A 26,878-nucleotide genomic window follows, 5' to 3' on the forward strand; every position below is an offset into this window, starting at 1 on the left:
AGGCCCGTGTGTCATCCACCACTCACCAACATCAAAACAAAACAGCATCTTCTATAAAACAGTTTCAGAAAATTCAAAACAAAGTAACAGTGGCTATAATAAGCTTCATACAATACTTTAAATCGCTTAGTTTGTGTCATCCAAACATAAACAAATCGATTTTCTAGCATACATGGCTTTTTTTTATTTGTTTTCCAAAAAATACCAGCACAACTCCAATACATGCCTCACACCTGGAAATGCGTAACATCACTCCATGACACTGAGCTGTTCGTGCTTAGAACTAGTCATCAATTCACCCTACCAATATCATAAAATACAAAATGATACGAAAACCCTACATTTACAAAGTACAGTCCCAGTCCTGCAGTCCAATCCACCTGGGCAGGTACCTGTATCCACTCCAACTTCCCTGAAGGCAATGTGGTATTCAGTGCTCCATTGCTAAAGATCTGATTGCAAAATCAGGGCACAAGTGGGAAAGGTTTAAATCTTTCCACAAGCAGTAATACACTGCCTTATTCTTCTAGATTCAGCTTCAGTAGTATTTGCACAACCTCCTAAACCAAGACTTACCTATTTTCAATTACCTCACATTTAAGAAGAAAGAAGGATAGGCTTTAAAGTAGTCAGCAGAGAAATGGCTTTTACCGAAATGACTTGGGGCTGTAAGTTGTACTTTAGTGCACAGTGGTGATCCAAATGCTTCCAAGAGTTAAGCACATCTTCCTTCAGTATTTACAGTATCTGCTGCCTTCCTCCGCATTACATGAGTTTCTTCACCAGCAAGATATCAGAGGTCTTGTTTCCACTAGATGAGCATTATGACATGACTCCAAAAACAGGATTATGACGACAAATACTAGGGCCATACTCTTCATAGTCTTTCTTGGTGTGACATACTTGGAAAAACTCTGGCTATGAAAATATAAAACAAATATCCTCAAAAGCATAAGAATATATCAAGTAGAAAAACCAACAAATAAACTAAAGCCTTAATATTTTTGTAGATTGCAGCTTTATGATGTGGTATCACATTTTTGAAAGAGTAAAACAAGATATTGGGATATAAATATAATCAAGAAAAGCTTAGACAGAAGACTGTTTTTAAACACAACAATAAGAAATCCCACTTGGGAGACAGGAATTGCTCCCATTTTCATGTATTTGTTTCTCTTTTTTAAGACTGCTGATTTGGATCCTACATCCCTGAACTCCTAGCTAATCTCTAGTGCTGACTTGAAGAGTAAAGGAGCTCTGTTGCAACTACCATATAAAAACTACTTCAAAATTACATCAAATTATGATAACCTTACTCAAGTAAAGCTCCCACTTGCCCTATACAAATTTTATTGAGATAAAAATTGGGTAAGGAATATGGAATAGTTTAGGCTGTCACAACGAAAAGGTTTAAAACTTAGTACTCAGATCAAAAATAGCCAGAAGACAACATGCAAGTAAAATAAAATTAAAAAAAAGAACAACTTTGATAAACACTTACTGTTGAAGCCAGCATGGAACCACCAAACCAAACTGCATAACGCTGCATGTGATGTGTTATCACTTGAACTTCGACTGGTTTGGGCTAAGAAAAAGAGTTTATATTTAGCTGGTTTAAATTTTCGGACAAGATCCTTACAAACTGACATGTGATCCTTGCAGACCCAGGCACTGTCGCCCCTCTGTCACTATCTTGCGCTTGCTACTCAGTCTGCATATTCCAGAAGAGACCAAGTCACATAACTCTTTATGATTAGTATGCTGAAGAACACAACAGTTAAATCCCTCTTGCCTACTGCTAAGATAACGTATCTCCTACAAAGGAAACCAGAACTGCCCTTAGATTATTACTCACAGTAGATTTCTGTAAAGACATGTCACACACTGCAAGGCTACCGACACGTTCTAACAGCACATACATATACACTACTCATTTGACAACATCGCATTTTCACTAGTGAGATGAAAATTTTGAACTTTCTTTCACTACTCATGTAATTAATGCACTTCAAATGGCTACTTACTTTTATCCGACCACCACTGAGTTCCTCACTAAGTCGCAATCTCGCATCCACTACTCTTTTCAAATCCCTTTGCAGTCGTCGTCCAAAGTCCCTGAACATCGTGGATCCTCCTGAGAGAACCACATTCTGTACAGAAATTAAAGACACATTCTTTAAATGTAACTTCAAGCAAGTTTCCCAAAAGCTGCAGAGGTGACTACTTGGATCTTAACATCATTAGGAAGCTCACAAGCTATACAGAACATCTTAAGCACTGCTCAATTTCCATAGGAGATCCATGGTCCCCCTACTTTCTTTTTTTCCTCTTTAAAGAACAGTTTTAGGTAGAATATATTGTTACGAACAAGAAGGATTCCATTAAAATAGTGAGCTAGTACCCTACATGTGCATAGCAGCAGAAGAAAAACCACACTACATCTCAGGTATGCTCACTGTAAGCAGTTTTAGCCCTGATACCAAATAAGGCTCTAGCCTCATCATACTACTGTTAGCACCTTCCCAAAAGCTGTAAAGTTATTTTCCTCCTCTCCTGAGTTAAACTTCTAAACATAACAACCAGCAAGTCCAATGATTCTTCAAAAAGGTACCACACCTCCAAAGCAGATTGCAGTACAGAGAAAGCTACAATTACTTTTCACTTATCTATAGCTGCTTGCCAGGAATTAGTTTTGAGAGCAGAACCAAAATCCTCTTAGCCTGGTTTTAGAACATCCCATCCTTAATTCTGATAATGTTGCAGGGTTATACACTAACAAAGAAGTTATTTCAAAGGTGAGGAGATTCAAAACAGGAACCCTAGAACACTGGTGGCAGCAAAAATGCAATTCATAATCAGAAGAATGAAATTTATATGACAAAACTGCATGTGTGCCCTTGCATACTGCTGCAACTGCAAACCAAAGTGCTAATGCTTACGAAAACCACTTATGTGCCACAGACATGTCCACAAAGGACTCAACTGAGATCAAGAGTTCATTACACACAGGTCAAATTATCTCTCAATATAGTTTCTCTCTCAATAATAGTTTTTGACACTTCACACCAAGACTTTGCACATAACTAAAGAACCCCTGAACCACCGTTTTCAGCCAGAAAGCCCGCATACAGATCTGGAGTCAAAGACATATATAATAAGCATTCACACTTGTAGGGTGCAGAAGTTAAGTGCTTGAATTTTGAGCAACAGATACCAAGGAAAAGCTTGTAACTTGTAAAGTGGGAAGAAAGCTGTTTGAGGAAAAAAAAAATAATTTCTGCACATCTAAAAACCATTACAATAGGAAAAATGCATTTCTTCATACCTTCGGATAATCGACAGTATAAAAGAATGCATAACAAGACAGGTGCACTTAAAAGAAAGGCACACATACCCATAACTTTACTGAAACATTTTCCAAAGACAGGGAAGAGTAAAGAAGCCACACATATAAGCAGGATCCAAAAACCACAGCTGCACCTGAAATTAAAAGTAGGAGGGAGATTCTGCCTGCTCCCCCCCTACATGCCACATTTCTTCCCTCTGCCTCAAAGTGGTCACACACTCCACATGGGAAAAAAAATTGCTAATGGGGAAAAAAAAAAGACAACAGCCAATCTAAGTGATGAAATAGTAATTAAAAAGATGCCATCAGAGAATATTACCTGGAGATAATGAAGTTGGCGAAGACAGTAAAAGCAGTAATTCTATTCAAAGCAAATTAAACTTCATGTGAATGCCCATAAAGTGGACAATGCTATCACTAAACAGATTTCAGAATCACCTGACAATAATTGTTTGAATATATCCCAGATCAACTCAAGCAACTACAGAGTTCACAGTAATATTTGGGAAGATCCTTTATCATCCCAAGGTTACAAGATAGGAGGTTACACCCTCCTCAGATTATGATTCTTAAAGTACTTCTACACACTGAAATAACAGTAACACTGGCCAAGGAGAACAGAAGCACTGGGATAGGCTTGTTGAAAAGGTGAATCATCTCATTATCCCATACTGGACAAACCCAGCCAAGCAGAACTTTGGATATAAGTGAGCAGGTGATATCAACCACGCTTATAAGATGGTTAATTAGGCTGTTACAGTTCCCCTGTTCCCTGCACTTCTTATCAGCACTGGGTCAAATCTGTGCTAACTCCTTAGTAGAGGGATTGGTCAAGGATGGGCTTCAGTCAGTTATCACAACTCAGTAGATCGGTCTTCTGCAAGGAGGCCTTGAAGCTAGGTAATCCGTGCTCACAATGAAAGCAGAATCCATACACAGTCATCAACCTTAAACACCACCACTTACAGAAGACCAAATGAAGGTGGGAAGAGACAGATAAAACAAAAAAACAAAACAACAAACACACCAAAAAAAACCCCAAAAAAACTTACTAGTGATGCTTGGGTTTTCAGCTTGCCTCAGAATTCTCTGGCCTCACAGAAAAAGACATCAAGGAAGCTAGGATTTCAAGTATCTGTTTCCACCTGATTCCTTCAAACAAGGCTTCTGATCTTACTCTATTCAAACACTCTTTGGATGGTTTAACAGCTCTGAGCATACCACAGGTTTCATAGCTAACACTGATTAGCATACCACCTGATGGAAAGAAGCTCCACCTGATTTTTAGTTTTATAGCTACCCAGTTGAAAAAATAAGTTGTTTCAAAACAGCGTGTTCCCCAACAGGGACAAGACCTTCCACACACCTGAAAAAGCTAACCACAACAAGTAATGAAAGTAGGCCGTTTCCAGAAGGAAACCAGGGTAAACACTAATCATCTCAGAGGGCTGGCAAGAAATTTCTCACTTCTCATCCATACTCTTTGTTTCTCATATGAACTCCAGCATATTGAGCTTTTTTCCACACCATTTCTGGTATTACGTCTGTACAGTGTAACGCTGCAGAGATATGACTCTACCTAATTAAACAATACAGTTACTGTAACAGAAATCTCTACCTAAATAAAGCTCACATCAAAATTACATAAAGTTAAATTAGCTTCTGCAGAACTTGGCACTACCAAACACAAGGCACTGAACTTATCTGTGCATCTTTACACTGCACCTTGTAACATCATCTTTACCAAGTCTTGGGAAACGGGAGAGGTGCCTGAGGACTGGAGGAAAGCAAATGTCACTCCAGTCTTCAAAAAAGGCAAGAAGGAGGACCCAGGTAACTATAGACCGGTCAGCCTCACCTCCATCCCTGGGAAAGTGATGGAACACCTTATCCTTGATGCCATCTTAAGGCATGTCAAGGATAAGAGGGTTATGAGGGGCAGTCAACATGGCTTTACCAAGGGGAAGTCATGCTTGACCAACCTCATAGCCTTTTATGAGGAAATAACATTGTGGATGGATGATGGCAGAGCGGTGGATGTGGTCTACCTTGACTTCAGCAAAGCATTTGACACAGTCTCCCACAGCATCCGCATAGCTAAATTGAGGAAGTGTGGCCTGGATGATCAGGTAGTGAGATGGACTGCGAACTGGCTGAAGGACAGAAGCCAGAGAGTTGTAGTCTATGGGGCGGAGTCCAGTTGGAGGCCTGTATCTAGTGGAGTGCCTCAAGGGTCAGTACTGGGACCAGTATTGTTTAATATATTCATCAACGATTTAGATGAGGGAATTGAGTGTACTGTCAGCAAGTTTGCTGATGACACTAAGCTGGGAGGAGTGGCTGACACGCCAGAAGGCTGTGCTGCCATCCAGCGGGACCTGGACAGGCTGGAGAGTTGGGCAGGGAGAAACTTGATGAAATATAACAAGGGAAAGTGTAGAGTCCTGCATCTGGGCAGGAACAACCCCAGGTTCCAGTACAGGTTGGGGAACGACCTGTTAGAGAGCAGTGTAGGGGAGAGGGACCTGGGGGTCCTAGTGGACGGCAGGATGACCATGAGCCAACACTGTGCCCTTGTGGCCAAGAAGGCCAATGGCATCCTGGGGTGTATTAGAAGGGGGGTGGTCAGTAGGTCGAGAGAGGTCCTCCTTCCCCTCTACTCGGCCCTGGTGAGACCGCATCTGGAATATTGTGTCCAGTTCTGGGCCCCTCAGTTCAAGAAGGACAGGGACCTGCTGGAGAGAGTCCAGCGCAGGGCGACAAAGATGATTAAGGGAGTGGAGCATCTCCCTTATGAGGAAAGGCTGAGGGAGCTGGGTCTCTATAGTCTGGAGAAGAGGAGACTGCGGGGGGACCTTATTAGTGTATATAAATATATAAAGGGGGAGTGTCATGAGGATGGAGCCAGGCTCTTCTCAATGGCAAACTATGATAGGACAAGGGGTAATGGGTATAAACTGGAACACAAGAGGTTCCACTTAAACTTGAGAAGAAACTTCTTCTCAGTGAGGGTGACAGAACACTGGAACAGGCTGCCCAGGGAGGTTGTGGAGTCTCCTTCTCTGGAGACATTCAAAACCCGCCTGGACACATTCCTGTGTAATCTTATCTAGGTGTTCCTGCTCTGGCAGGGGGATTGGACTAGATGATCTTTTGAGGTCCCTTCCAATCTCTAACATACTGTGATACTGTGATACATGGTATAAGCTCACTCTCAGCTGGACGCTTCGGACTCTGCAGCATCAAACTGAGAAGCATCCACTGCTTTTCTGGTAAATACAAACTTCAACACCACATGCCAGTTTCACTTCCTTCTAAATGATAGTCTAAATTAAAGTTGTTTAACATGACACAACCACACCACCAGAGACATGGAATAACAGCAATATATAACAGTTAATAAAAATTGTTACTGGTAAAAACTGGAAGGTTCACAAGCTGAAGCTAAGCACTTCATGAGCAAGTGAATCAAGCTATATGCCTCTTAATTTAGTTAAAAGAGGGCAGTATTTGCCAACATTGTATGGAAACTATAAGGAGAAATATTACACACATCAAACAACAAATATATTACAAAGAGGTAAATGTATTGTGAGAAACATTTATTTTAAACAAGTCAAACTTATTGTTTCTTGAAAAATCACAATTTTCAGTGTTCATTGAACAGTCTGAGTAATAACAAAAGATTTCAGCATGACTTACGAGCATGCTGTTATGCAGAAATATGCCTGCAGTCAGACACAAAAGTAACCACCAAACACTGTAGATGTATTGAGCCACTGTTAAGCCAGCTAGCACAGGTAATGTCATATATTTAATTTCTTCTTCTCAGTACTCCTGTGCTACTCTAACACTGTTAATCACTTGAGGCTTCCATTTAAAGTAGCAGGAAAAACCTTTCCTTTCCCACTCTTATCTTCAGAGCTGATATGATGCAGATCTAACGGCCTGGCAGTGTTTCCAGCCTTACCTCACCCACAGAGCCTCCCTGCTCTACGCTTAGTAATTAATAGCAAATGTCATTTTGCTGAAGCCCAGATAAACAAAAGTCAGTTGAACCCTGTCCAGTCTTCTGCTTGAAGTTTCCTACAATTTCAGAGGGCAAAGGGAAGAATAGGGTTGATACAGCAAAAAAGCTGTATTCATCACAGGCTGGATTTCTCCCTGCAGCTCACAGATGTCAGCCAGGCGCTGCACAGCAGTCTGACAGCGCCATCTACACTCCACACAGCGCATGGCAAGATGTTTTTGCATGAAGTATTTGCCATTAATTCAAGTTAGAAGTAGTTTTCAGAACTTCTGAAAGCCCTTTGTCCAACTTTAAAGTTACTGTAACTCTTACTTTACACTGTAAGCCAAAACTCATGCCCTAACTGACAAATATTAGGGCAAGTTTCAGAGTATTTCCAGGCTGAAGAGAGACTTTTAAATAGCAGTTACTATTGAAAACACCCAACACTGGCATCTGTTGTGGCTATACCATATAGCAGATGCTTCCCACTGATGCAAGCTGGGTGTGCAGTAGTTACACTGTGTTTAACAGTATGCTCATAGTAACCTGAAAGCTGAGAAAAGTACCGCGCTTTTCTGCAGACCATAGGCCCCATCGTGGCGCTGCTCTCCGCAATTTCTCCGCATTTCTGTGATACCAGAATTAGCTAAATACAAGGAAAGGTTGTGGAACAATATTTTGAGAAAAAAGGAAGCTGAAGAATTCTCAAAAAAATAGAACTAGATGAACTATACATCATTCTTCCCAAAGAATGCCGAGGGTGATGCAAGGCCTCACTATGCCCCACAAAAGCTTGACTGCATTTCTAGCTGCATGCAGAATGGGTCATTTTTCAGTGGAACTCAACACAGAGGAATGATCAACAAAGCGAGGCCACCAGATTATTTCAGCCATGTGTTAAGATCCAAAATTACCCTTCTTATCATTTCACCTGAGCACTCACTCTAAATTTCATTCTGCTTTCTGAAGACCAGGGTTAAAACAAAAGAGAAAAATCCACCTTTTTTCTTCAATTTTCAGTGCAAGTTCCCTGATCCTAAACCCAGCAGCATTCCTCTTCCATTCCAGCAGAAAGCAGCTCATCCCAAGCAATACAGAACTCTCAACTTTGCATCTGAGACACAGAATAAGAATAAAAATCAGTTCTTCCAATCACATTAAGATGATGTAATCATGGGAATTAAAAGAGTGCACTGCTGGCAGCCATTACACAATCAAAAAGCCTTCATCACATGTGAAAGAATGTTTGTGCTTCGCATTGAACAGCTACAGGCTATTCAGCTATCTGGCTGAAGTCGGTCTTATGAAGGTCCTGCTGGCCCAAGCATCAACATAAGGTAAGATAACTGGCCTCATAAGAGAGATGTTGATCAGACTGGAAAACATGGATACCGGCAATAAAGCTAAAAAAAGGTACCATAGGACATCAAAAGATGGGTTGTGAAAATGCTTCAAAGGCTCCATGTCACATACAATCTGCAAGGATACTTGCAGGTATTTTCTGCATAAACACTCAGGAAGTACCCAAATGCATCTGATGGAAACCCAGCTTCAAAGCACAGGGCTCTGGCTGGTCACCACACTAATTATGGTGAGGAAAGAGTAATTTAACCTCAATTTTTAAATACCACTTTCTGAAGTCAGTACTAATCCCTGGCTCTACAAAGCAATGAAGCTGTTGCTCTACGGTACTCTGGGCTTTCAGGGAGAAAAAAAAACAAAGATCCTAAGCACAACCAGACACTAAGAGTTTAATAAAGCCTTCTGCAACATACCTAAGCTTGAAGCCATTGAAGACATGTACTGCATAATGCATTCTACAGATGAGCTTTTTAAGTAGTTTAACTTCCTGTTTTAACCTGCTCCACAAATTTGTTCTCAAGCACTATTCCTCATTCTAGATGCCAGCATATGTTTATTAGACAAGTAAAACATACTGCAAGGTTTTAATAGTTAAGAATTACCCTGAGATTTTACTTAGTCAGAACTTAAATCTCACTCTAACAGGTGAGGAAAACTACCACCTTTTACATAAGCAAGCAAATATCTCCATACTATTACTTTATGCAGTTATTTCCAAAAGGGCACTGCTGCTGCACAAGCAGAACGCAACCAGGAAGCATAGGATCTGCTGCCAATACAGAAAGAGCTTGCCATAGGCTATGCCTGTCAATACCTTCCTTTTAATTTCTGAAAGGATCAGTGACTGAAAGTACCCTCTGGCCTACATTCTGGACAAGCTTAAGCAGGCCTAATTATAGTCTCCTGAAAGATTTTAAGTCTTTGTATACTTTAATACTGGGTTCCATACCTGGCTAAACAGCAGACAGTGGGCAGATCAAGTCAAGACCATGAAAAAGAAAGAAATATATGTATTTGAAACCACTGCTTAATAAAGTGGGGAGTGGAAGAGAGGGAGAGGGATGAGACCATGATGCAACACTTAAAAGAGGCAAAAGCCAAAGACCTTCATGCACAAGAATTCACATTACACATCAGATACAATAACACCCCTCTGCTACAGTTCCTCAGGGATAATACTTACCTGTGTATCAAGCCTCTGTTACAGATAACCCTTCTTTCAAAAATAAAAAGCCACAAATATCAATTACTCTTCATTCAGAAGTGGCACTTTGTTTAACTTGAACTTTATTTCTATTCAAAGTTCACATCTCTAATAGTGGGAGAAGTTGATATCATGGTGATGTTGATATTTAGTCTTCAAATAAGTTAATCTTACAATAGGTAGACTGTACCTTATATAATGGACGCCGGACATCAATGGGACAGTTCTGGATAACTTCATCAACTACATCCGAAATGGATTCCATAAAATCAGGATTAGCAAACTAAAAAGAAATAGAACAGGCATTAGATCTTTTATCTGAAAAATGGAGAAACAAAAAGGGAGAAGTGAGAATGAAAAGAGATTTTGTAATAGCACATTTAAAAGGGGGTGGGTGGGAATCAAAGTCAGTATTACCCCTGCTCATCACTTATCCTACATTATAACAAATTTGTACAAGGGAAATGAGAATTCCTTCTTCTGATGAGAAATTTAGATTCTCTTCCTTGGTCATAAATTCACTGTTTACAGTTTCTGCACTATGGACCTGCTACTGCACATGACATGAGTTTGAGTTGTCCCGCAATATTAAACACACTATTACTGTGCAGCGTGGTCTTGTCATTCATTTTGAGTGAAATTAAAAACATTCATGTGCAAATCTGAATGTTCTCCCGTAAAAAGTTTTCAAACTTACTAAAATGCGTATGTTAAATTCTCACCAAGAATTCAATTTTTTTCCAAAGCACACAAAATCTCTAACATTCAAAAAAGCACAAATACTTTAAGGTCTTCAGTGGAAATTCCCATCAATGCAAACACCAATAGAGTGCTAAAGTAAATTTTGCTGTTTATAAATACTAGACAGTTAGAGCTGCTAACACTAGAAAACATTGAGTACTAGTGTCAATTTTCCAATTAAAAATTGACATGAGTTCTAAACAAAAAAAAAAAAAAAAAAGAACAGTTCATAGCCTAAGTTTTGCCCTTTCAGAGATTAAACGCTGAGAAATTAAATTAGTTATCAATACATAGTAACATATTATTTTTTATATACATATATATGGATATATATAAGATTATATAACTTTAAAAGTTTCTCAAAGCTGTAGAAACCATTCCATTCTTACATCCTAACCAAGATGAAGTATCTAACTGGATAAATAACAAAAGCCAAAACACAAGTACACATAGAAATTAAAGAGAAATTAGCAAAGAAAAGTGGCTTGGAGATTAGAAGCCATAAGAATGATGTGAAAAATCCCCAAGAATTCAAGCTAATTTCCATAGTAAGAATTAATCATGCAAGAAACTAAAACATGAAGCTGCATAAATTAAAGCAGAAGAAACTAGTAGTGTCACTATGCACGGCGAGCTCTCATCCTGAATGAACTACAGCCTGAAAACTTCTCCCAAGCTCTCCATGAAGACATTGACAAAACAGCAGGGCAAAAGAGATAAGTAAAAATGAGATTTATGGCATCCAAAGCAGAGTATAACATGCTCCCAGAATGGGACAAGAAAACTGACATGTAAAATGGCAGTCTGCTAGCAAATACCATATGGTTGGAGAATGGCAAGTTAAATACCTAATTTTAAAACCATAGAAATAATTTGGATAACTACAAACGCCAAAGCCTAACTTCAGAAGTATTAAAGACTTCAGAACAAAATTTTGAAAACTGAAAATAGGAAAAGATTACAAGACAGCTTTACCAAAGGCAACTTCTACATAGCTAACTTGATACCCTCTGAAGTGAGGAGTTAATGAAGTCCAGCGAGAAACTCTCTTTCAATGCAGTACATATCATCTAGTGTGTTTTCTTGTCTAGAAAGTTAGGTCAGTTTTGGTTCGGTTTGGTTTTTTTGGTTTTTGTTGTTTTTGGTTTTGTTTGGTTTTTTTTTTCTCAATACAGAGCCAAAAAACTATCAAGAAATGAAGAAAATAGAAATTAGTCCTTTAACCTGTTCCTAGGAGTCTTTGATAGGACTATGGAAAGGGAAGCTATTAAAATGATGTCTGGCATGGTATTCAATGCCTCTCTGTAAAATCACTTTAGTAAATAAACAGACAGGACAAACTATTTAGCCCAGAGGTTTAATGTTGGCACTAATTAGCCAACTACAAACTGACCACAAAAAGATTAAGGCTGGAATGTAGTCAAAAGGTGACAGAATGAGGTTTTTTAATATTATTCTGATAGGAAGAGAGTAGACAATGGGAAACTTCACCAGTGTTAACGTGGACCTTGATTTAATTCTTTAATACAGGCTATGGGTGCCTGTGACAAACTCAATGGAGTGTGCAGGAATGGAAAGGACCTTCTCTGCTATGCTGTAACATATTAAAACTTGATTCTTCCCTCTGCCACAATATCCTGAAACTCGTTCAAACTCAAGGACCAAAACCCAGACAGACTAGGTATTGTAATGTTTCCCAGAACTCTACATGTCTCTTATGATCACACTAACAGAGATTCTAATGGACTTCCCTCAAGGACAAATTTAGCATCACACTTTATAAATTTACCCAGCATTAAAAGTCAGTGTTCAAGACTTAGAATACTATCAATGGAACACTATCATGCAGTGTAGTGCCCAAAGGGATTGGCAGCATAATCAAACACACAGTATAGAGGCACCCTGGTATAAACCTTTGATGAAAGAATGAGAGAAAATACTACGTGAAGTCTGTAAGTTCAAACAATTTCTCATCAATTTTAGATTGGCTTTAAAGAAATAGAATGAGATGGTTTAAATGTTACACGAGACATTAGAAAAATAATTATCTACTGTGCTCACATTCTTCTGTGCTTAAATTACCAGCGACTGTACATGGCTTGTAGCTAGGAGACTTACTGATACCTTAATGCCACGTGATGGCGCACTGGCACCAAAAATTATAATACCTCCCTCCCTCCCCCCTCCCGCCCCTTCATCTGCATAGTAAAGTTTCTGTACTTAATATTGCTAGTCCCTGTTCTTACCTCGGGATGAAAGAAAATTTCAGGTCCAAGGAACCTTTCATAACCGACATCTATAACAAACTTGGTTTTGTTGATTGCATTGATGCCAGTATACTGTTTGATCCATTTTCGAGGATCTCCATCGTACTTAGAAAATTCTTTCACTATGTCAGGGCAAATGTAACAGTATTTCTCCTGTTAGGAAATATCATACATTTAAGATCGCCAATATAATTATTCCACCATTAAAATCAAGTATAACACAATCAGAAAACAACATAAGCATTCTGACTGATGGGGCTGTTCAAGAGATTTCTCACCCAAGTGACTATTGAAGACTTAACCCCACAAGACAGTGCACGACCTACTTGTTTCAGTAAGATTACATGCTGACTCATCGAGATTAGCCTCTCAAAATGAAAACACCGCAACCATTACATCTGTGACGATCAAGAAGTTCAGTGGCAAGCTTTCATTGCAAGATCAGACCCACACAATCACCCCACTGACATTACATACATTTATACTTTATTAGAAAGCAAATATTAAACAAATCTAAAGCTTAAAATGCTGATTTAATCTGCAGAACACTCCAAACACTCTAGCATGAAAACTTTCTTCCTCTTTCTCCTTCTGCACTTGATTGGATAAACCACCAGAAGCTTGCATAATTACATACACTGCCTACATTTGCATTTTTAAGAGAGCCACTGGCAACTTGTTAGAGACAAAAAATTAGCTCAAAGAGTTTTATTTATGTATTTATTAAGAGATAAAGAAGGGTGTACCTTTATGGCTTTTGCTGTCTCCAGAGACTGTTCAGGAGGAATTCCCACCTCCCTTTCCCTTAGGAGCTGCTGAATGAAGTAAGTAATATCTCTACCTGCAATAGGAATATGTTTGATGCAACTTCCAATTACATAGCCTTCTGCCTACGTAGGAGGAGAGGAAAAAATATTTAGGGAAAAACTTACTGTGTACCAACAATTAATAATGAAACTCACATTCATTTTTATAATACTTTGTTCTGATTTTTAATTAGAAGTTAAAATCTTGAAACTGCAAAATTACTGTAAAAATGTGCAACCCAGAGGAAAGGGGATATTATTTTTATTTAGAAGACCTTGATAACCACATATAAACAGGTACTGGTTATCTAATAGATAACCAGGTGCAAGACAAAAAAATCCTGCACACATTAGAAGATCAGATGGTTCCTTTTAGGCATGATCCAGAAAGCAAATGTGATATAAATAGAACACTTGTGTCCTGTTTGTGAGTGAAAATTTAATAGAAAAAGGTATGAAATACATTAAAATTCTCAGATACTAAAAGATAAATTCAGAAGCATCAGTGATAAGCACAATAAAAGCAGGAAACTGATATTTTCTTTTCAGTGTGCTTTTACTGAAAACTCTGGCACTGCTGAACCAGTATTATTTCTTCCTTTGCTTTTTTTACACTTTTCAGAGTTTCATTAGGGTAAATGCTGTTTTTTCCCCAGCATTTCTCATTTGAAAAAAATACTAAGACGACCATTAATAACAAACTGCAAGATAAAGAGAATAAAATTTTCATTTCTAAAATAACTGATCATTCAAGCATACTATATGCTTCAGAAATATACAAAATGACATCAACAGAACAGATGTCAGTACGCACAGACAATTTTGTATTTTTAACACCCTAACATAATTAAGCTGCATGAGATCAACTTTATATATATCTCTATATGAACATGAACATACAATCTTTTAGTTGTTTCCATATAAGCAGAGTTCACTAACTTCTACAACACAGTAAAATCATATAAAAAGTACATGTTATAACCTATATTAAACAATCGAAAATGTAGGATGTTTCTTGTCAGACACTGGTGGCATGCAGGAGATCCAAAACCATGATAAGCATTAACATTAAACAGAACTGAGGCATGACAGTAAGACAACGTTTCACACAGAAAAACCCTCTAAAAGATGGCCTGAAAAAATATCACTGTAACCTTCCCATAGTCTGTAAGCTAAATTAATTGCATGAATAATTTCACAAAATAAGATACACAGTTTTCAAACCATTCATAAGGGAGGAAAAAAAAAATTAAGTTTCATTTGACACTTCTAATTTAAATCCATAGTAAACAAACCCTGCACTTGTCCAAACCACTGATCTTTTCAGACTGGATCCTGCTACATACCACAGGAATTACGTGGGTCACTCCATCACCACTGTCAATGACAATTCCAGTCAAAGTACGTTCTCCAACCTGTCGTGATGTCCAAGAGGCAGCTAAGGCCAACACTGCCTATGTGAGAGAGTTTATATTTAGAAGCTTGCAGACTCTGCTAATTTACAAACTCAGAAAAATACTGTTTCAAACTTTTTAGATGTGCATACAGAAGAATATACATACTGCAGTTACACTGCACTTGAGAAGTACATATTCACTTTGTTCACCTGAACAGCAATGTAAAGTCCTGGTATGTTAAATGATTCAAACATGATTTCTGCGAGATACTCTCTGTTCTCTGGAGTGTTCAGAGGAGGCTCTGTCTGCAGATAAACAAAAAAAGTTTTGAAAGCCACCTCAATAGAGTGCTAAAGGTTCATGCACTGATTAGCTTGGTATGGCAATCAAACTCAGTGCACTCAAAACAGAAAATTCCAAAAGTAATTCAAACAGTTTAAACAAAGTGATTAAAGCTTTTCAAAACCAAAATCCAACCTGCAGTAGCCTGCATCGCAAAGTGAACACAACTGAAGCATAATGCAGCTTTGATTATTTTCCTCCTCCCTCTCCTCCCACCCCCCAGGTTGCTGAAGAACTACGAGACATTTACAGAAAAAAATCCTCCAACAGCACTACTTGTGCTTGGAACATTATTGAGTTCTAGTCACACAAAAATATTTTCTTACCCAGTCTCATTAACTCACCATTAAAAAATAGTGATCCTCAGGTTCAGCTCGTAGGTATTTAAAAATGACTTGCTCCATAAATCTCTCCATGAGGTCCCAGTCTTCAACAATACCATGTCGTATAGGCCACTGAAGCAAGAAAACCTGTCAACACTCTAGACCATATAAAGAAAAACCCAGAAACAGCCTGAAAGGAGGCTGTAGTGAGGTGGGGATCGATCTCCCAAGTAACAAGCGATAGGACAAGAGGTAACAGCCTCAAGCTGCAGCAGGGGAGGTCTAGATCGGATATTAGGAAAAATTTCTTCAGGCATTGGAACAGGCTGCCCAGGAAAGTGATGGAGTCACCATCCCTGAAAGCATTCAAAAAACATGTAGATGAGGCCCTCAGTGATATGCTTTAGTGGCAGTCTTAGCAGTCCCGAGGTAATGGCTGGCCTTGATGATTTTTTCCAACCTAGTTGATTCTATGATCTTCTGCAAGAATGAAAACGCTTCATTCTCATGGTTGTCTCATCAAATCCTCCATTCTAATTTTAATTTAGAGGCACTATCTGAAGTTATCTCCCGCTCCCAGGTACTTCGAATTGTGATTCTAGCTTGCACAACTAAAAGCCAGAATCCAGACTCTAATCCTACTACTGCTATTGCTCTATTGCAGGACTGTGTTTAATATCTTTTTGTATAAATTTTACAATTTATAAAGTCAAGAATCATACTTGGCTTCAACATGCCTGCCAATCTATAAAAAGTAATAAAGATCACACAGGCTATATATTTTTTTCAACGAGAATCCTGGCAAGGATGATGTTTACATTTTGTTCAATGTTAAGAACACAGCCGACATTTAAGTAATACAGTAGGACATATGAAATATGATTTTTTTCCACAAAATTCATAAGCTGGTAACATTTTCTGAGGACAAGAAGTCTTTTACTAGGGTATGGAAAATACGACTCACAGAAAAGCCACACTGAAGACAGCCCTCCACAAAACAATTGTGACATTCCCTGAAGCAAAGTATCCAACACATTCCCCAGTTCATATGCCATGCTAACAGAATACACTTCTAGCAAGAATTTAAATATTCAGTGTTTATGACTGTTCTAATAGCTAGTAATTTTGAAAACTGAACAGCTGCACCATATCAATGGATATTTACACAAGGATTCCAGCACCAATCACACAGGACAGCAATATTAAAACAGATATTAACAAAAAAGGTAAAGCCATGAACCATATCATGCAATTTTTAAGAGCAACAAAAACACTTTACAAAAAAGCAAATGCGTGTTTTAAGTGGCAATCAGAAAGTCCTACAACATTATATTATAAAAATGTGAAACTTTGGAAAGACTTCTTAAAAATACTCAATGCTTACCTTTGTAGCATAGGTAGGTTTATCTATGGCTTCATCTCCTATGAAAAAGTCCAGATCATCAACGCCTTTCATTACCCTCCTCTGAGCCTGGTCACCTACTTTGGCTGATTCTCGGATTGCAATACCTTAAAATAAAACCCAAATAAAACTGCTAAATATCAAGTAATAAATATTTATTTACTTATTGATTCTTTTCCAAAAATAAAAACTGGGATATAGAAAACACAGTTTCCAGAAGAAATTAGGTAAGTGATTCATTGACAAGCCAATATAGCGGAGTTCATTCTCACTGCATCACGCAGGGTTCTGGTCACTTGTCCCTCATTAATGTAAATAGTAACTTACAGAAAATCTTAAAAATGTATTCTGTTATAGACTGCAGCAGTCACTGAACGTGTGCAAGTGCAGCATTCCAGTAAGCAACATGATTTACTGAGTTTCAACTCTAGAATTAAGTGAAAGAGCACAGGAGGAGAAGAAAATAAGCTATGTACTTCAGAAATAAGTATTGGAGTCATTATCCCAGTTGGTGAGAAGGAAGGGGGGAGGGGAAAAAGCAATTTGCAGTGCTACAGAGAAATCTTTGGAGACACTTATGTTTCCCATTAGCAGGCTGCAACTATCACTGAAATTATTAGATGATGGCTGCTATAGGGAAGAAGATGAGACAGCAAAACACAAATCTGGGGCAAGCTATAAATAAAAATGAAATTAAATACTCTTAAAATATAACCTTATTTATATAAAGGTTTCTTCTAATAGGTCATAATCAGATCTAAATAACATACAGGAGAAAGTAGGCAGGTATCCACAAACACACCAAACACTATCAGCACCAAAAATTACTGACAGACAAACAATTCTTTTGAAAACACATTGAAACCCCAAGTTTATAGTTTTATAAAGTGAGATTTATAACAAATTCACAGAAAAGTCCTGCTATCCCACTTCTTTAACATACAATATTTGCATCTTTACCAGTGGTTTGGGTTTGAATCTTTTACGATACTTAATATAGCAAGACTACAACCAGCACTCCAGCGACATTTGGTAAAGACCATGTCCACCTCTATTATTTCCTTTTCTTACCTTCTACAGTGAGCAGCTACAAGGCAGTCTAGATGCATTAATAAGTCGTTAATTGACCAAGCTTACAAAAAGTAAAAGGCAATATTTAACATAAGTGGAGATTACATATTTATGTCTAATGGCATCTGTTGTCTCTGCTACTATTTATAAATATGTATAGCTAAGACAACAATTAAAATCATGAACACCTGAAAGGTAAAACATTTTAAACAAGTTTAACATACAAAAAATTAAGAGTACATCTGCTCAACAAAAGCATGTTAAATGGGCAAAAACATTTTAATTGGTAAACACACACCCAAAAAGAACATTTTCTAATAGGAACAACTTTTTTGACTATTAAACTGTCTACAATCCCAGACAATGTAAATAACGCAGACACCACCTGCACTTCAGTACTTAATTTGATTGGAAACCTTCCCCAGATTATCCAGGCAGTAACCATGGTGTCAGGTAGACAGGAGGTAAATTGTACTCTGTCTACTGAAGAGTACTGGCAGAAAAATAATAGAGATAAAAAGGAAATTGGACTGGAGTTCTCTTCATCTTTGTCATAGCAACCAAGAGCTGATTTAATGAGCAACAGTCCTAGCTCACTGCAAACAAGGAGTTCTGTTTAGCTACACTCTAGGCAAAGATGCTAATGCAACAAATATCGCTTTCCAGATGGACAAGACACTATGAAGGCCAAGTTGGGAAGCACATCATTCACTCATGAAAGTGGTCAGTGATAGTGGTGTATATCAGAATTTGGAAGGACAAAAAATTACTCACATGATGGGATAATGAACTGAGGTTCTGTATTTCCTGCATAGCCAAGTTTTGTATACCTAAAAAAAGAATGATCACAAGGTCATTAGACTTACTTAGATGTAAAAATAAAAATAGTTATAATTCACTACACAAAGGGAAGGCCAAATACATCACGTACCACGTCTACATTTTCTGGGTTATGCTTTCAAGTGTCATCCTACTGAGAAGAAAACTCAGAAGTGGTAAATATTTTAGGTGTTATTTATTTTTCAGACACCTTCAGCTTACAAATTTTGGTAGTGTTTCCTCAAAGTTGAAAACTGAGCTCTTACTTTCCCCATCTTGTTAACCAGCTACAACAAAAGAATCATAGAATCATAGAATAGTTAGGGTTGGAAAGGACCTTAAGATCATCAAGTTCCAACCCCCCTGCCATGGGCAGGCACACCTCACACTAAACCATGTCACCCAAGGCCTCATCCAACCTGGCCTTGAACACCGCCAGGGATGGAGCATTCACAGCCTCCCTGGGCAACCCATTCCAGTGCCTCACCACCCTCTCAGTGAAGAATTTCTTCCTTATATCCAATCTAAACTTCCCCTGTTTAAGTTTGAACCCGTTACCCCTTGTCCTGTCACTACAGTCCCTAATGAAGAGTCCATCCCCAGCATCCTTGTAGGCCCCCTTCAGATACTGGAAGGCTGCTATGAGGTTTCCATGCAGCCTTCTCTTCTCCAGGCTGAACAGCCCCAACTTTCTCAGCCTGTCTTCATACAGGAGGTGCTCCTGTCCCCCGATCATCCTTGTGGCCCTCCTCTGGACTTGTTCCAACGGTTCCATGTCCTTTTTATGTTGAGGACACCAGAACTGTGCGCAATACTCCAAGTGAGGTCTCAGGAGAGCAAAAAAAGCCAAACAGGCCACATTCCACTCTTTGTTTTAAAAAAAAAAAAAAAAAAAAGGGTTGTTTAGATCTTACCTTTTGGAAAGCTACCATGACCAAAGATGTCATTAGACTTTGCATATTTGGTTAATATTGTCAAATACCGAGGGAGGAGGGAGTGTGTCTCAAGTACAAACCACAGCTCAAAACTCTAGTTGCAATCCTGACACAATTCCTTTTCATGCCTTGCACAAACTACTCACTTTGTCACAGATTTGGTGCCTGTGTGTGGTAATATATACATATTACACCAAAGTAAGCATGCACTAATAAAATGCTTTAGAAACAGGCAGTGTGAAGCACTTGTCCATCTCTTTCAATATACATATAGTACCTATTTTAACAAGTAAAGGATCAAAAGAAAAAAGAAACTGGTAAAGTGGGGAAGACAAAAACAACAGGAATTTCCACATAAAATCTCAAATCTCTTAAAACATCTCCATGGTGTTACTGGCTGCAAACTAGTCCAGGTCTTTAATAACGAGAAATAATTAACATCCCACACTATGGAAAACAGCTCTAGTTCCTGAGGGAAAAAGGGTAGAAGGATGACACCCCAGCAAATTAACTGAATGGTTGCAGAGACTGAAGATTCAAACAAAAGTACAGTAATAGCATGACTTGAAGGAAATCAGCATTATTCATATCCATTTTTACCATGAAAACTAAAGCTATGACATTCTTAAATGAGACCAATCACTATCTAGGTCCTAAAGTGAATTTGAGGTCTTTGCCTACACTCTACTCTCAATATTTGCAGACGATATTATGCCATTGCTAAAGCAGAGGGTTGCTTCTTCATCAACAGCTTAAACAGTAAGTTCCTCTTTATGGAGAAACTGATATAAAAACACTCCTTAAGAGTCAAGTTAGCTTAGATAAAGGAATTAAATCAAAAGTGAATTAGCAATGACCTTGGAATTTAAGTATTATATTTTCAACCTCTTTTCAAAGCTATAGCTTCAACACACTTCAAATAGTAGTTAAACAAGCCACATTCACCAAAGCTAAAAAGACAAGGACAATGTTCTGAGGGCAAGGGTTGGTTTGTAGTACTTTAAATCATCATTATATGGGCATAGGCTTTCACTCGAATCCAAAATGTTTATCCTTTTTTTTTTATTAGGCTGATTTGAAGAGAAGGCCATTACTAGCAAGAATTCTTTTTATGATTATTATTGCATGGGTTTTTTTCACATTTTAGAATGAGGCCTAACTAGGGAATATTGTTAAAGTATAACAAACAACAACAGGAGTTACACTGGGATTTAAGATACGTAACAGGATACTTCATTTGTCCCTCTGAAGTCAGTTTTGCTCAAATGCACAGCAAGGACCAAGGAAACCAGTTTTGAATTCAAGAGACCTAGTTCTAAGACTCTGAAACAGCAATCAGGCATAAACGTCAGGAAAACAGCCCTTCAAGCCCCAGTGACAAAAAACTAAGTCAACATATCCATACGCATGTACATACCTAAGCATGTAAATATGTATATATACTTTTTATACTATTCTTATGTGTGCGCACAAATATATATATATATAAAATTAAAAGGTTCCTGCAATGTAACCAAACTCATTTCTTAAATGAAAGTCTGAAAGAGAGTTCAGTTTGACATCTTTCCCCCCCTCTATGCACCCACTAACTCTAAACTCATACCTACTCACTGTATCAAAAAGACAAAACCCTTTAAAATTCAACATGGGCTATCAATCTGTGACAGCTTTATTTTCCCTCTCAAGCAGGGATCAGATCTCCCTACTAGAATTACCTGAAGTTACCAAAAGCCTATAGCTCAATATTTTATAGTTTTATTTTTTCACTAGGGGAATTAACCCTGGATAAAACTACAGGATAAGCTTATTTCTTAGTATCACTGGAAAATAGTTCTCTTCTATGAACACATTGCACAAAGTAACACCTAGGAGGACTGCTTTTGCATCTTATTAATCCATGAAGTTTAATAACTAGAACTATGAGAATAACTAATTTCTCAGTTCAATGTTGAAGCAAGGAAGTGGAAAAAAAAATGTTAAAGTCTATTTAGGATCAAACAAGAGACGGACTTGACACGCAGCTGTATTTCAGGTGTTTTGACAAAACTAAACGGAAGGAAAACTCAAACTACTCTCAGAACGACAGAGAAAGAGACGGAAAAGAGATAATACAGTTGGGCTGCCCTTTCTCATACAGTAGCCTATTCATTCAGGACATGGCAGACTTGGTCCCAGATTTTTCTTCTGCCCAGCAGGATCCAAACACATTCCACCTTCCAGAGCTTAAACCTTGAATACATTAAAGTGTTTGGGTGACCCACTTCCAGTATCTCCTACAGAGATTCTTCCCTTTTATACAAGATATTTAAATATTCATTGACCTGAAAGGCTCTGGACTTAAGAGTTAAAAGAGATTACCTGGTCTCCGGTCCCTTCTCCAATGAATATTTAAGCATCTAATACATGTTTTTCTTTCTCCTGGGTTACAGCCTAGCACTCTAATGGTAATGCAACATCTTGTGATCTCTAAATTACAGAGACAGCTGTAGGGAATGTGTAGATAATCAGTATTGCAACTTAATTTCATTAAAAGTAGCAGATTTATTACCAGTGAGATAGGAACCAACTGGAAACTCTCAGAAATACAGGATACTGGAGGCTGCATTAAAGATCTGCAGGAAACTGATTGAATAGGCCATGGCTATTTCACACAATGGACTTTGGAGGGACTACTAATTTTTCAAAAATCACTAGAAATTATTAATTGTTGAAACAAAAAGTTTCTAAAAATAGTGTTGTCTCCTATGTACCACTTTTCCCAAGTAATTAGTTAGAACACAAATCAGTTTCACTACCTTTTGCGTAAGGAACGGTTGTCCTAACCTTATTTTCTTCTGAGGTCCTACCACAGAAAAATAGAAAAATGACCATAAAGATATACAAATGAACCAAACTTGAAAACAGACGCTGCACCCTCAACAACTTTGAGGACCAGAGAAATATACTGAAAAACTCTTACTAAGCATAAGAACAATGTAATTTAGTCATTTAAAAATCACAAACTGGAGCAATTGCTTTATCCATCTCAGAATGCAAGACATCCAATTTTTCTCTGGACAAGTATGCAAAAGACCAATGCCCAGCTGTGAACATTTCAGCATTTCCTCAATTTCTATTGCTTTTTGGTCCAGATCTTTAAAACAATGTGTCACAAGCACCCAAAAAACCCACAAAACAACTCTGAAATACAGATTCGAAGTGACTGAGAACAGCAAAATGCTTTAAGAAAATTTTGTAAACAAACAAAAAGTAACCTCTGCAGAGACACTTTCTCTGACAGCTAAGATGCTAAAATAGCTAACAGTTATTACTGCCAGAACCCCTGTGACGCTGTGCTGCCATAAACAGCCTGGATTATCATTATGACAAATATGCCCAAGAAACTCGCAGCTCAAGTTCTTCATAAAACTGTGGAAAGGTACTTTTGAAACAAATGAGGAAGAGATGAAAGAATGGAAATAAAGAAAGAAGGGATGAAGGAAAAAATGTCAAATAGAAAAAAAATCTGTCTGCACAATTTATCCTAAAGCATCAGCAGCCACCGTAAGAATAAAGTGTACATTACAGCCATTGCTTTTTTTGGGAGTCTAGCACTTTACAGGACTGAAGTCTGTGATTATAAACAACAGTTAATTAACTCCAGCTCCTCAGATCCAGAACAGCAATTACAATTCTGCCTATTCACAAGTCTCACATGTAAAAAGCAGAGATAATACTCGGGTAGAGCAACATAACACATTCTGAAGTTCCAGCTACATCTGGCTGTTCCAGACAGCAACATCTACAAACACTTTAAACTTCAAGTTTAAATCCAAGTCCAGCTTACCTCTTCCAGAAATCAAGTATTTACCTCTAAGCTCAGCAGTAAAAGATTCTGCCAAAGTAATTTTTCATTACTAAAAGAAAAATAGAGAGGCTACAGTGAAACACACCCAAAAAGTACCTACCCTGCAGTGGCTACAAACAGACACGCACTGAAAAGGAAAAAGGTATTTCAAGATATCTTTCTTTCGCACACCCACCTACTAGCATTCTGATGTCCCACAGCTAAATCATAATAAAACTAGTTATGAAGTTTAAAGCTAACTAAAACAGCAACACAAAAAAAGGCGTGCTAGTCCTAAGAAACTAAAAATAGCATGCCCTTCTCCAAAAGAAGACAGATAGCAATGTGTAAACCGATCACGAGGAAAACCTCATGCAAAGAAAACGAAGATGTAGTGCATCAAAACTGAAGGAGGACAAGTCATCTGCAAATACTAATGGAAAAGATGATGGCAAATTATTATCGCTTTCTGCAAAATGTGTGAATGCAGAGTGAACAGTTTATAACAAAGTTCAAGTCATCTATCTAACAGAGAAAAGGAACGTTACCCTGTTCTGTTATGACAATGTTTCTCACTGTAAACCTGTGCCTATTTTCTATAGTGCCCATTGTTGCTTTTTTTTTTTTCTTAAGAAATTCCAGGATTTTTTAGAACTGAGGCCTACAAACAACAGCAAATTAAACCAGGCTCCTTAGGCACTAAACAACAACAGTCTTTCCCACTAATTTCTTAAATCCCCTTATACAAAAAGAAGAGGGATTAGTGCCTAGACAAGGCACCTCATTCAGTACCAGAGATGTAAGTAGAAAAATGTATTTTATATACGCAACATTCCACAGTGCATGTCTGCATGTACCTTTTCCTTTCTGCTATATGCTCTCCCAAGTTTTTCATCTGAAAGCCCTTTCATGAATAATTCGAATGAATTGTTTGAAGCTTGTGTATTGTTAGATTCACTCTAACAATAAGAAGGTTTTCAGCCCACACAGAGGAAAATTCCAGAGGCTGCATATTCAATGAGTCAAGCTACTTCTTCTGCCTGCTTTGGTTCAGACTCCTATTTCTTCTTGAATTCTGCAAGGTAACTTATTTCAAATTCAATAATCTCATTGTTGAAAAGTCATCCATATTTGAGTGCCTCGCAGTAAAGTCAAGCAGAAGTCTTTAAAACTGTCAAGTAATATCCCTGTAATACCAACAGTTCTGTGGAGAACAGGTATTTAAAATCATCAAAGAACCAGAAGGAACCCAGGAAACTACCAAGGAGTATGTAATGCACAAACAAATTACATGCAAGACAGAACTTGGTCTCTACTCCCAAGGTTTTCAGCTGTGGATGCCAGTATTCTCCACTGAGAGGGCCAGAGCAGATTTCTGATAAGACAGGGTATAAACAGAAGCAGGACAGAAGACTTCTAAAAGTTTTGTGATAATTTAATACAGGCATATTTCACAATACGGAATACTTTTTTCAGGAGAAGGCACTGTGACACCACATCATTGAAAAGTGCTTTCTCTGGTTGGTTTCCCTTCAGGTTTGTTTGGGATTTTTTAAGATGGCTCAGTTTCATAAATTCTAAAGTATCTTTCCAAGCATTAAAGAAATTAAAATAGCACTGCATATTCCCTACAGAGGAAAGGTCTATTACTGCAATAAATTAATGCAATCAGTGACATCGAGGTGGAGCCTAACAAGTAAAATGACTCATGGACAAGCATCTTCTCAGAGCTGTCCATAACTGTTGGGCCAAAGGAAAGATGTCAGCAGAAGCAGACTACATATTCAGTATAAAATTCATTACAGCTCCCTCTGACACATCCCACATCTAAGACTCAGAACTGGTCTACTGGATAATAAATGGGTCTTCTCTAGCCATAGGCAGGTAGGAAAGACCTGTTCCTGAAATGCCTCCCAAGCACAGACTCCGCAATCTAGATTCATCGTAGCCCTCAAACACCTGAGTTACAAAACTTGTGGTTTGGCTTAATGTAGAACAAGTCTCACACTGAGTTGACAAAGGTTAAGAAGGGATGACCAAGAAAGAGCACTTGTATACGGCAGAAAGTTCCCATCTCATTGCCAGTTGGAGGTAATGGCTAGAAAGGTTCAAGAAGGCGTGCATGATGTCTAGAAGCACAGCCAGATGCAACCCAGTAAGGCAGTCCAGGGGCTGTACATGAAGGAGACACCTCATCCAGCAAGCACACCTCACCCGCCTCTGGACCACAGTCAGTGCCAGTGTGTAGCTCCCAGGCAAAGTGACCATGCGTCTCTTCTCTCCAGGCCATCATTTGAAACAAGTTATCCCCAATTTCTGCATTTTAATCATGCCATACTTCAAAGTCAGACAACACGAACAAGAATCGTACAAACATCATAAAACGGTTTGGGTTGGAAGGAGCCTTAAAGCTCATCTAGCTGCACTCCACCTGCCACGGGCAGGAACACCTTCCACTGGACCAGGCTGCTCAAAGCCCTGTCCAACCCAGCTTTGAATTGGAAGAAATGGACCTAAGAGGAGAAAAGGGCACACAGAAACACGCCAATCCCCAGAGGCACATGGCCTGCCCGGGGCACACGGCGGGACTGCCCCGCTCCAAGCTCATAACAGGGAGCGAGGGCAAAAGGAGGATATTCAGTGGAGAGCGGCGCAGCACGAGTCGCGGAAAGATCCGGGAAGGAGCGAGACCCTCTGCCACAGCGTCAAGAGGAGACCAGGACACCTGGCATGAGCCCGGACCCGTAGCAGGGGAAGAGACTTCCCGCTGAAGCCCTCGCCGGGAGACAGAGGCGGCTGAGGGGCGCCGGCACGGCGGAGGCACCCCCACTCCCCAGAAAGACGACTGGCAGCGCCGGTCCCGTCTGTCCCCGCACTCACCCGGTGCCTCCATCTATCACGCAGGGGGGCAGGTAGCTCGCCATACTGGGGAGCCGGCACTGCGGGCGCTACGCCACCATCCAGGCGGCCGCTGCCGGCTCCCCCGGCCCGGCGCAGCGCGGCCTCACTGCATCGGCGGCGGAGG

The 26,878-nt window shown here is 38.9% G+C and overlaps 1 protein-coding gene across 3 annotated transcripts; it reads right to left on the reverse strand.

Moving 5' to 3' along the window:
• Nucleotides 1–26,878, reverse strand: ACTR3B (actin related protein 3B). Of its 3 annotated transcripts, none has more exons than XM_080610655.1 (12): nucleotides 26,734–26,878; nucleotides 19,048–19,103; nucleotides 17,185–17,309; nucleotides 15,822–15,932; nucleotides 15,345–15,440; nucleotides 15,085–15,192; nucleotides 13,679–13,822; nucleotides 12,912–13,085; nucleotides 10,115–10,207; nucleotides 2,025–2,150; nucleotides 1,502–1,585; nucleotides 1–914 (listed from the first exon to the last, which is right to left on the reverse strand). In XM_080610655.1, the coding sequence occupies exons 1-12, from the start codon at nucleotides 26,775–26,777 to the stop codon at nucleotides 780–782; spliced, it is 1,296 nt and encodes a 431-aa protein (XP_080466781.1). In that variant the 5' UTR covers nucleotides 26,778–26,878; the 3' UTR covers nucleotides 1–779. The 3 variants fall into 3 exon arrangements, with proteins under 3 accessions (XP_080466781.1, XP_080466780.1, XP_080466779.1); XM_080610654.1 differs by having other exon boundaries at nucleotides 1–918; XM_080610653.1 differs by having other exon boundaries at nucleotides 1–918; nucleotides 15,822–15,947.

Source organism: Psittacula echo (assembly GCF_963264785.1).
Source record: "Psittacula echo genome assembly, chromosome: 2".
NCBI lineage: Eukaryota > Metazoa > Chordata > Aves > Psittaciformes > Psittacidae > Psittacula > Psittacula echo.